The following is a 12,711-nucleotide window of genomic DNA, read 5'->3' on the forward strand; positions in this document are numbered from 1 at the left end:
CTGAGCACAGAATCTAGGAAGACATTGCATGTTTTTAACAACTTTATACGAAGAAACCTTTTAACTATATGTCATATTGTAAAGGAATCTGTTTTGCTGTCTACAGGAGTGTGATTTTAGAACTGAATCGGGGAAGGAAAGTGCCCTATCCCCTTTACGGCTTTAACCCTTTCAGTGCGGGAACCGAATTTTAAAGGCCTTTGCAAACAGTTTGGATCCAGATGAGACGCAACAGAACGTGGCGTCTCATCAGGATCCAAACTGTTTGCTATTCTGATAGTATTCTTTGAAAAAAAAATCGAAGAAAATGCTACTTTTAGAAATTCAGCAGACGACATTTTAGCAGACGACAAATTTCCCAGCATGCAAAGGGATATAGATCCAGCAAAGTTGATAACTTTTTGTATAATAAGTTTGACATTCAAAGGCATGAATTCAGCTGAAAGGAGGAAAACTCACACCCCTGTGTCTCATGTAATAATTATATCACACGTTGTTCACGTCACTACACACAGAAATCTTTTAAATACATGTCATATTGTTAAGGAACCTGTATTGTTCTCTCATGTATATCACACGTTTTTTTTTAACAACACTACACAAAGAAATCTTTTAAATACATGTCATATTGTTAAGGAACCTGTTTTTTGTTCTCTCATGTATATCACATGTTTTTTAACAACTCTACACAAAGAAATCTTTTTTCTACATGTCATATTGTTAAGGAACCTGTTTTGTTGTCTTACATGTTTTTAACAGCGCTACATGAACAATTCTTTTGACTATACATAATATTATTTTGTACGGAACCTTTTTGCTGTCTAATCCTTCTAGAGAATAACATAATCAATCAACACCTCTTGCTTGACAAAAATTATTTATTTCACTAAAAATTTCACCTATGTTGAAAAAATAAATATTTTACAAAATGAAATGTTAACTATGACAAAACTACATACATGTACATAATAAAATTGTTTAAAATTACGTTTCTTACTAAACATATTTAACAAATCTTATAAATAAGTATATAAATAATATAATTACTCCATTTTTTATATGCAAATAATAGTACATGCATTTACAAACAAGAGATGCTTTTGTCAGAAACACAATGCCCTCTATTGCGCCGCTTTGAAGCCATAAATTTGACCTTTGAGCTTGAAAGATGACCTTGACCTTTCACCACTCAAAATGTGCAGCTCCATGAGATACACATCCATGCCAAATATAAAGTTGCAATCTTCAATAGTGCAAAAGTTATGACCAAGTTTAAAGTTTTGACGCCGCTTTGAAGCCATTTACTGTGAAACCATTTTATTTTCGTCGGAACAAAATTTCGCCCTTTTCATAAAAATGACTATTTCGTCCGCTCTTGAATTCGTCCATTTCTGGTTTTGAAAATAAAAAGTCCGCTTTGTTTGTAATACATGTAATACGCGGTTGCGAAAAAATCGTGCTGGGGAAAGAGAGGTGACACTTGGTAGTCACTTGCAGGAGGTTGGCCTTGTTTGGCATATGCCAATTAACAAGTCTGTTATTTTAGGTGATAGTAACTGTCCCTTATTATTTTATGTCATTGACACGTTCTTTGTTATGATTAGCGCATAAGTGGGACTGAATAATAGTTAACGAGTGTTTTAAACAACGAAGCCAATTGCCAATTAAGCTGCATTTATTGATAAACAACAGTATTAAATCTATAAAAAATGTTTTTATTATAAAAAAAAAAAGGTACGGGTTTTTATGTGTATGTACAAAAATAGTAGATGCGGTTAAAACCAAACAACCAAACACAACTCAAAATATTCTTCATTAATTTGTAACAAAGCGCACAATATATTTCAGTCAGGTGTTGATCACACATCGTCATATTTTAATTGCGTTTAATAGTATTGTCTTTTATCCGGATTCGCCGCGTGTAGGCAGTATAATCTGCAACACCCCTGAAAAACACAATAAACACAATGGGTAATAAAGTTGTTAACAATTAGCGCTAATCAATACTATTATACCAAAACGAAGTCGACGCATTCGATACAGCCTTATTGCATTCGCGTTTTACAGGAAATGTCAGTTGTCAGTACACTGTATAATGAACATCCCTTTGTGTCAAAACCGGATTTAACTTGAGTGTGAATAGTCGACTGTTTCATGTTCTATGTATCAATACCATCTGTGTATCTGTATTATAAGTATACCAGTCAACAAACAAGGTGCGCGCTTCCGCATATGGGTATTCGGACGTTCAAAAAATTGACCTATGGTTTAGCGTTCACGCCGTCGAACGCATTAAGCAAGTAAACTCGTTTTTATTTATTCACTATTTCTTTATTTGCACAAAATACTAGTGGCTTATAACTTACCTTGCAATCTTTTTTTCTCGCATTTTGCGAGTGTGCGAGTGTTAATTTCGAGCCCTGTGTATATGCGTGGATTACGCTGGATTTTAATGCCTCATGCCTACGGTAATTCAGTCTTATTTGTTTCAAATATGGGACATGATTGTTCGTTAGGATCTTGAATTCGTCCATCGGTCGAAGGACGAAAAAGGTGAAAATTAATGTCAGACGAATAATAATGGTTTCACAGTATTTGACCTTTGACCTTGAAGGATAACCTTGACCGTTCACCACTCAAAATGTGCAGCTCCATGAGATACACATGCATGCCAAATATCAAGTTGCTATCTTCAATATTCAATAGTTATTGCAAAACTTTAACCTTGACTTTAACCAAGGTTAAAGTTTTGGGACAGAATGACAGACAGACAGAATGACAGACAGACAGAATGACAGACAGACAGACAGACAGGCCAAAAAAAATATACCCCCCGATCATTTGATCCGGGGGCATAAAAAATATACACAACTATAAACAATAATAAAAGCTTTGTACGTCCAACATATTTTTGTCTAGACATAAATTATATATTTTGTAAACATTTTTTCTATGAACATGACATAATATATTTTTAAAATGTTTACACAATTCTTTTAACTAAAACTATATATCATAACAAAATTTTTGTTTTGTACATAAATCAAATACCTAAAAAAAATAAAAAAAATTATCGCATATTTTCACTCTTTGTGAGGGAATGGGGCCAGGTCCTTTACATATTGGATTTTTTAGTATGAAAATCTTGACAGTGAAATTGTACTTAAAAATGGTAATCTTTTTATATTATCAATAGGTATATGTATTGTAAAATTAGCACATGTGAACGTTTTATAGCATTGAAAAAGTTGTTTTTGTTGAATTAAAGTAACATGCATTTCAAACTTAACTTTCAAAACTTTCAAAATTCTGATTCTTATTTTCTTTTTTCAGAAGTTATTTTTTTATCAGGTGATAAATTTGGCACCCAAAATGGCTGAATATATGGCCTGTAATATTAAAACTTCATACTTCTGTTTGTTATATTAACTCCATTTTACTCCATAAAGGGACTTTCCAAAAATATACAATGAAAATCGAACAGCTTTTTATATGATGCAGCATAGATTTTTCGCAATTCGTCTATAAAGTCCAACTCTTCGGTCTTCATCAATCTACAATCATCTGTTGTGATGTTGAATCCACCGTCCCAATCTGAAGCATCAAACTCCAAATAGTTAGTTTCATAATTGCCTCCACAAAATTGTTTCACTTTTACCAAACATATCCTAAAATAATCAACCTCGCTCTGCAAGTCTGTTCCTCCCAACTTAATTTTCTCATCCAAGATCTTCACAAAGAAGTCATATATTGCATAATCCACACTGGATGTATTTCTAAATTTAGCCAACTCTTCTCCAGAAAACGCAGGCATTTTATGTGGGTTGGCATTCGCTTGAAGATATATTACGTCTGCGATTGACCAGTTTAAAAGTCTTTTCATCAAAACGAGGGATTCGTCCATACGTTCCATTACCATTACCATAGGAAACTCCTTCGCTAAAACATTCAGATATTCCTGGACTTTCTTCGCATCAGTTGTATTAACGGCGTAGCGAAATCCAAAATCCTCAGCCATGGAATTTCGCATTCTGGAGAACAAGTTGTTATCATAGTCTTCTAGGTGATTGATGATATCATGAATAAAATTCCCACGTGGAATAGTTAGTAAATATTTTAAATATTTTACATTTATAACATCTCTGTAATAGTAGGCAGCACTGACTATAAGGTCCAACGGGTCCCGTAAGATAGCGATTCGTACTGCGTCTTCTGGTACAAGCTCATAGTACATCGTTCTGTTATACACTGTGTGACAGGCCAGGATATCGTGGCGGGTGGAGTCGAGTGGCGGCAATGCTGTTGATGTGTTGTATATGTAGTTTCTTTTCCTCGGAATAGCGATGCTTAGGTTATGGTGAAGTCCAAAGCGAAAGAGAAGGTTTTGCATCATCGTAGAACCAGCTTTATGCACTTTCAAGAATGCTATATGTATAGACTTGTTGGATCTGTTGCGATTCCCATACACAAATGGTGTTGCGCTTGTATCAAGCAAGCCAGCCACTTGGACTGTTTTTCTCACATTATCATTCACAGCTTTCATCAACACAAACACCAATACAGTGATCAATATCCACCAAAATGCAGTTTTTACTGCTCCAACTTTCCATCTCCGACAAAACCGTCTACAAATTGTACATTTCATTTTTGTCCACAAAGACACAAGTAAATTTTAAATTATTGTTTGCCTCTTTATAGTTACAGTCAAGCTTTCAAACTAATACTGAAATGTCTTCCATAAAAAGAGTTAACCTTTTTACAGAGATTAAAAGATTAAATCTAGAGTCTAAACTCCTCAATATACAACACAGTGGAGGCATAGACCTGTATTTACATGAAGGATTTGATTGTGATCTAAAATTGACCCTTATATAACAATATTGGTTGTTTTTCACAAGTTTCAGCCTTTCTGCTATTGTCAAAGTGGTATTAACACATTCCTGGCCAATCAGCACACAATATATAGGATTTTGCAACATGGTTAAGGTCTTAACCAAGAGTAACCTTTATTATAGTATTTGTATGTTATTGGTTTGCTTTGACAACAAATGTTTCTGTATTTTCTCAAAACAAGAGGACCGTGAGCCCTAAGGCACTCACCTGAGACTCACGGACGATCAAAACAATTCTGAGGAGGTGGATTTCAAAAGAATAATAATACTTTATGAAATATAAATATTTAATTTATAATAACATTTTATATGGCAAACTTTTGATGGTTGATAAAAGTACTTTATGAAATATAAATATTTAAATTCTAATGACATTTTATATGACAAATGTTTGATAATTGAACATATTTCCAACACAAAAAAGTCTGTGTACATATTTATACATGAACCTTATATTAATTCATCTTAATTGGAATATCAAAAGAACAAACAATCTGAGCAAGTATTATGAAGAATGGACTAAAGAAGTGACTTCTATAGCGTTGACAAGGCTTCTCACTCATAATGGCCATTGCCACAAGGACATATTTTGATCTATTTAGTTTGCTGTTCATAACCTGATAGTTCTACTAAATAAGTAATATTCACAAGGACCGAGAGCTTCCTTTGTGAGAGGATAATGTCACAAAGACATACAGTGTATTAGGTTTAGTTTGGTTAAGAAGATTAACAGAATTTAATTATTTGACACACAACTTGCATACATTATGATCTGATTGTTTGTTAACAGTTTGTATGATTTATATTTATATTTATAATCATTCTGCTAATTAAACACATGCCATATGTGTTGATAATGACTTTCTTAGGCTAAACAACTTGTTATTCACAGATTAAAAATTATTAAGTACATGTCAAGATAGAAAACTGTATATAAGAAATGAAATGTAAACATTTGGGAAGATAGAAACTGGCAGAACTCCGTGATAGGACATTTTTAAGTTATTTGCACATTTTGTTATTCAATATATTGTTACAACTTTATTTTGTGTTTGAGCGAATTCCCTCAAAGGAGTTTTACTCACAAAGGCCAGGAACTTCCTTTGTGAAACCATACAAAACCATACCGTCTTGCCGCCATACTTTTCAACTGGCTGGACCATTTTCAAACTTGGCTTCGATAGCATTAACACAAATGTTTTGACCAAGTTTCATTAAATTTGAAATAAATGTGGCCAAAACAGCGGTAACAAGGTATCTGCTAAAGCTGTATAGACATTTTAATGCCCAGCCATGCACTTGGCAGCCATGTTTTTCAACTGAATGGAGCCATTTTCAAATCCAGCCCAGAATCAAGATATTATAAGAACACATCTTATTACTTTAAGATCGGACTAATATGTGACTTCTTGAGTGTTAACAAGGTCTCACTATTGCCATATAAGGAAAACTGCCCTACAGCGTATATGTATTTTGACGAACCTGTGACAATCAAATTTCAACATAGTACAGACGTTATTAGAACAAATGTTCTGATCGAGTTTCATGAAGATTGGACAATAAATGTGACAATAAATGTTTACTTAAGGTTCAACTTATAGAACTGGATGGGAGATTAAATGATTTTTTTTTTTTTGGAAAACTGCAAGACATTATTTTAAGGTCCCATTTGGGGAATGTTCTTTAGTTTCGTAATTATTGGAAAATGGGCCTTTAAAATGTTTACAAGTTACATTTGTAAATGTTGACGATGTACAACCACTGAATTTTTTCGCCTCAAATTACAGCCTCTTTGCAGGTCGCTTCCCAATGGCAAAAAGTAACATTTTTACCCCCAAATCCTACCAAAATTTCTAGCAAAGATGCATAACTTTTCAAAAAACTTAATAATTGGTTTATTGAGTTATTATGCAAGGATATAATTCTGTAACACTTTATAATATAAATTTTGAAATGCAGATAAACATTCACTTATTAACAATTGGAGTACTGTTATTTATAATCATATTAATTATTTATCGTTTTTTTCCAATTGCATGGTTTAACCCTCTATTTTGTTCAAATAAAAAAAGGCACAGGCTGTATGATATAAAAGCAAAAAAAAATCACTAACAACTCACGACCAACGATGAACAAAAGGCGATCATGAAAGCTAATCATGAGCACATTGTGCTGAGGAAAGAGGCAGTACTGAAAAAATCACTAACAACTCACGACCAACGATGAACAAAAGGCGATCATGAAAGCTAATCATGAGCACATTGTGCTCAGGAAAGAGGCAGTACTGAAAAAATGTACTTTGTAGAAATGAACAAGATGTTAATGAGAAATGCTACAAGTCAAACATAACATATTGAAAATAATGTATATTAGAGAGAAATTTGCTGATCAATGTCTGGCATATCTGGAGGTTGTATTATTTCAATAATATCTGGGTAGAATAAATTGTTTACACACAATGAATGGAGGCTGGTTCCAAAATTTGGCTGGCTCTGATATACTGGTATTAGCAAGATGAAATCAAGAATACCGATATTTCAGAAGTTTGGCTTCAAGAATTTGAACATCGAGAAAAGTGAAGCAAAAGCAAACACATGACTGTAACATGGAAAAAATTGATCTCTAAAATGAAAACTTTTAGTTTTGGTTTTGACTGCCATATTGCCATGTTTTATACTTACACATATAAATTTAGTGTAAAACATTTTATCCATAAAGAATAATTGTTGATTTTAATATATGATCACAATTAAAATCACAAGTTGGTATAGAAGAAAATTCTTTCACATGTAAAAATATAGTTTAAATTATATACAACAATTAAATTAAAAACAGAACATTCACTGAAAGGGGCAATTCTTTTTATTGTATGCTTAAATTAAGGGACTTGCTCGGAGATTTTCATATTCTAACAAGAGTGCCAAACTGTCACAAGATATGCCAGTTTGAAGGTTTTGGACAACTTGAAAACTACCATTTAAGTGGCAAATGATATATTTTTGAAAATTAAGCAGCACATATTTGAACGTGACCTAGATATCATCTACGCACAACTTCTGACAAAGTTTGGTGAAGATCGGATGAAAACTACTTCAATTAGAGAGCGGACACCATGCTAAATGCTTTAAATGCATTAAGTGACCATGTGACCTAGTTTTTGACCCAGCATGCCCATATTTGAACTTGACCTAGATATCATTTAGACACAACTTCTGACCAAATTTGGTGAAGATCTGATTAAAGGACTTTAATTAGAGAGTGGACACCATGCTAAATCCTTGAAATGCACTAAGTGACCCCGTGACCTAGTTTTTGACCCGGCATTACCCATATTAGAACTTGACATAGATATTTCTAGATATAACTTCTGACCAAGTTTGGTGAGGATCGGATGGTCGAGTGGTCTAAGTGGCAGACTTTTACATCCAGTACTCCAGGGGTCAGTGATTCGAGTCCAGTGGAAGGTTACTTTTTTTCTTTTTTTAATTGTATTCTTGTTTTTTTTTACTGGAGATTTTTAGGTCAAATGTTTAAATTTATCAATATAAAGCATTTAATGACATCCTTCAATACATGCCAAAATTTGTGAATAGGCCCCTTTAAATGATATTTCAAATGGTTATCCATTTATGAAGCATTATTTTACACATTTTTCTCAGCCATGACTATTATTTTGATTGTTACAACATAAAGAATTCATTCTTTCTTTAAATTATATGACATGTATTTAAAAAAATCCTCATTTTACCAAACTGGGATTAAGTCCCTTTAAGTACAATAAATAAACAAAAAATCCTGAACAAGTTTTACCCTAATTCATTTTGGAATAATGACATCAACACATGTGCTAAACAAGGTCATACATGAGTTTAGTTAAAAAAATGTGACATAGTCTATGCGTTGTTGTTCAACATGAAAGTTTTGTTGATATTGTACATCAATTTATTGGAAACACGTTTGTTGATTTTCAACAGGAATTTACATTTTTTTATAACAAGTAACTGACACGTATTGCCTGGTGTAATTATTGAAAAAAAGATTACCTTTTTTCCAATATTCTTACTGATTTTCACTACCATGAAAAAACATGAAGTCTTACATTTTTCACTGTCATTTTTTTACAAATGAAATTTATTCTTCCACTGAAAAACACACAAATATATATATATATATATATATATATATATATATATATATATATATATATATATATATATATATATATATATATATATATATATATTATAATTTTTATTTTTATTTTTTTTTTATTTTTTTTAATATCAAAACATAAACATGACTGCTTATCAATCTTAAACAAATGACATCTTTGATTTCATATTCTAATGCTGCTGCATATTGGACATTCTGGCATCAAAACCCACAGAAGTGTTCTTGTTTTACATTTAAAACAATTTGAGTTTCTGTAATCTGAGAAGTACTGATTCATTGATAGTAATTAACCATTCTGTAGGGACAATTAAAGTCAATTCCATCTGAGAAAATTTAAATTACTTTCACAGGAAAACACTTCACCCAACTAGACTCCAAGACACTGTTAAATGATCAATTGCCCTGATAATGATAGAAATGGAGAACAGTTTTTGGCCAATTAGATGGAGAATGTGTAAAGATTTGGTCAATTTTGTGGTAATTGCATCACATTTAATTAGGTCTGAAACTTTGCTGCATAGGTGTGAATTTTAACCCTTACAGTGCGGGAACCGAGTTGTGAAGGCCTTTGAAAACAGTTTGGATCCAGATGAGACGCCACAGAACGTGGCGTCTCATCTGGATCCAAACTGTTTGCTATTCTGATAGTATTCTTTGAAAAAAAATCGAAGAAAATGCTAATTTAAGAAATTCAGCAGACAACATTTTAGCAGACGACAAATTTCCCAGCATGCAAAGGGTTAATTTCAAGACCACTAGCTTCTGAATAGTCTTTCAGAGAGCCAAAAATGATCCCTCGCGATACAAAGCTTCTGAACAAAGAAACATTATTAATCTTTCATTTGCATTGTTGTTTTAATTATATATTGTTTTGAACTAGGTTTTATAAACATATACATGTTTAATTACTAAATTCATTCTTTATTTTATAGATAATAATTTTATTTTTATCACAAACTGTACCAAGGATTGTTTTGATCTCCACCCAATTATATATATTCACTGCTTTCAATATGTATAAAATTTAAATTTTATATTTAGTTCTTGCAAACTTTAGTCTATAATTATATATGCACATATATTATAATAACTTTAAAACAAGTTTATCACATAACATACCATAAGAGGCTATATTAATAAAGAATTGTTATGGCTTTAACCTGAACTTTTGTTTTATTGATTGTTTCCTTAGTAAACTGTGCTGTTTATAGCATTAAAAATATAGATCAAAGAACTATTTATGTAAGGCATATATTTAAATACTGTTACAACTTACCTTATTATAGAAGAAGTATCATTTTACCAATAAAACATTATACAACCGATGCATATTTAAAATCATAATATTTAAGTACAACATATACATTTTTAAAGCGGGTATATACGATTTAGTCAAATATTTATGAATTTATATAAACTGTGTAAAAAAACTTATTATGTATTTCAATATAAATTAAAATAAAAGTTAAGAAGAACATGTGTCGAAAAATGCGAAATAAGCCGGATATTAAAGGGGCCTTTTCACAGATTTTGGCATTTTTTAACTTACTCATTAAATGCTTTATATTGATAAATGTAAACATTGGATCGTAAAAGCACCAGTAAAAAATCAAGAATAAAATTTAAAAAAGGAAAAGAACATTGCCCGGAGCAGGTTTCCAACCAGTGACCCCTGGAGTCCTGCCAGAGTCCTGAAGTAAAAACGCTTTAGCCTACTGAGCTATTCCGCCGAGTACACATTCTTGACATATTTTATACCTTATATAAGCAATCTTCGTAGTTTCACAAAATTTAACGACAAAAACAGAACTCTCCAAATTATTCAATCGTTTCGCGTTGCAACGCTTTATAATTTTTAGGTTTTAAAATCGTCAAAAGATGCATATAATCGCTATATTAGAGCATGGTAAATGTTCAGTATTACTGTTTCCTCACAAATATCAAAACTAAAACGAAAATTTGCGGATCTGAAACAACTTTTTTCAATTTTGTAAATTTACCAAAGCGTGAAAAGATCCCTTTAAATTCTGAAATTGAAAACGGCTGTACAGCCGAATTCGCCAGCATGTATGCCATACATGTACGATGTGCATCTAAATATAGTTTAACGGTTTATTTGAAATTCTGCAACGATATCTATTCATACGACACACGAACACTATCTCCGATCCTAATACAAAGACGAATGCTTCGGTTATTGTAGGAACAAAATGTACGTCACAATCGGCTCGTGGCGCTCATTTGTCTTTGCTGCATTTTATGAAATTCGGCTTTAATGTTTAATTTTTCTTGCCTATTTTGTGTTATTGTAACATATTTTATCAATATATTGCAATAAAACACATATAAAAAATCGTATATACCCGCTTTAAAGAACTTGCAATTCTAAACGTAGCTTAATTTTTTTGTAAAGATAAGCATTTCTCAACCGTTATTCAATGAAGTTGTTTTCTAGGCCTGATATTTTCAACATACCTTTAGATGTTCCAAGATGTTGCAGCAATCCTGCCAATGCTATCCACCAATTTAGCATCATCGCAACTTCGCAAATAAATCCAGTTGCAAAAATGTTATAGTATACAACATATTTAACATCCAAATTCTACGTATAAATCCAGCCAAAATAATTATTTCATCGCGTAAAATCACCGTTTCACATCCCTAAAACAAATTACTGTTAACCACACTTCTGCTATCGTGCTCTCAATATTTTGCTCGTGCCAAAAGGTGTATTCACATTGTTAAAATCAGTGCAAATGTATTCATCCGCGATGAACAAACGAAAAGTTTAGCAAACTTTTAATGCGCGTAAAGCGAACACAAGTATACCCTTCATCACCCACAATTTAAATCAAATACTAGTTTGTTAATCTAATATTCCTTCTTAAAACAATTTTGTTCGCAAGAACACAGTTTTCACCTGGAACTATTTGTCCATTAGCAAGATAACTCAGTGATCGAGCTGAGCGCGTGCTGGGCTTTTAAACGTCTAGCAGACGACAAACAGCGCAAAAAGCGGTCCCGTCACGCTCGAGCGCTTGGTTAGGGGTTCTTTCATCTTAAAAGTGCGCAAAATATCATCTTGAGATCTGGAAATATTAAATATTGTTCACAAGAATTTCAAGTGTTATTGTTAAAATCGTATAACTTTAAAGCATACGCTTCCGGTGACTACTCAGTAGTTTTTGTACATCTCTCGGTAAAGCATTTTATAACGTGCATTTGTTTCGGAAACAGGAAATGCGATGTTCGTATGCTTTTTCAGAATACCGTGTTATGGTTGCAATACACTAAATGATCGCTTCATGTAGGGCTGTACTCTCTAAAAAAATATCATAGTTGACAGGAAGGCATGTTTTACACTTTTTACCATTATTCGGGTGTTATCTTGCAGAGATAATGGTAGGGCATGAATAGGTGTTCACTACTGAATCCCTGAAATATGATACACGTGAAGACTATAGTAAACCATTGCACTAGAAAAGGTTACATTCCACTAAGAAACGGCCGAAAAAAAAAGTTGCAAAAACAGTCGATTTTGATTTGTGTCAAGTTCTTTCTTGCTTTGTACATGACATATCTTTTTTATTGAATAAATCGATTCCGCTTAGAATGGCCTTTAAGAAAAGGTATGGTTATGGGGGTC

At 32.5% G+C, this 12,711-nt stretch overlaps 1 protein-coding gene across 3 annotated transcripts in view; it reads right to left on the reverse strand.

Annotated features, from left to right (window-relative positions):
* LOC127837147 (neurogenic locus notch homolog protein 1-like) overlaps positions 1-11,890 on the reverse strand; it is a 145,381-nt gene extending 133,491 nt beyond the window's left edge. For all 3 annotated transcript variants that reach the window (XM_052364021.1, XM_052363997.1, XM_052363998.1), the window contains exon 1: positions 11,541-11,890. In XM_052364021.1, the coding sequence (XP_052219981.1) occupies positions 11,541-11,601 (61 nt within the window). In that variant the 5' untranslated portion in view covers positions 11,602-11,890. The remainder of the gene's footprint in view (positions 1-11,540) is intronic.
* Positions 11,891-12,711: the final 821 nt, after the last annotated feature.

This window comes from Dreissena polymorpha, chromosome 7 (assembly GCF_020536995.1).
Source record: "Dreissena polymorpha isolate Duluth1 chromosome 7, UMN_Dpol_1.0, whole genome shotgun sequence".
Classification (NCBI taxonomy): domain Eukaryota; kingdom Metazoa; phylum Mollusca; class Bivalvia; order Myida; family Dreissenidae; genus Dreissena; species Dreissena polymorpha.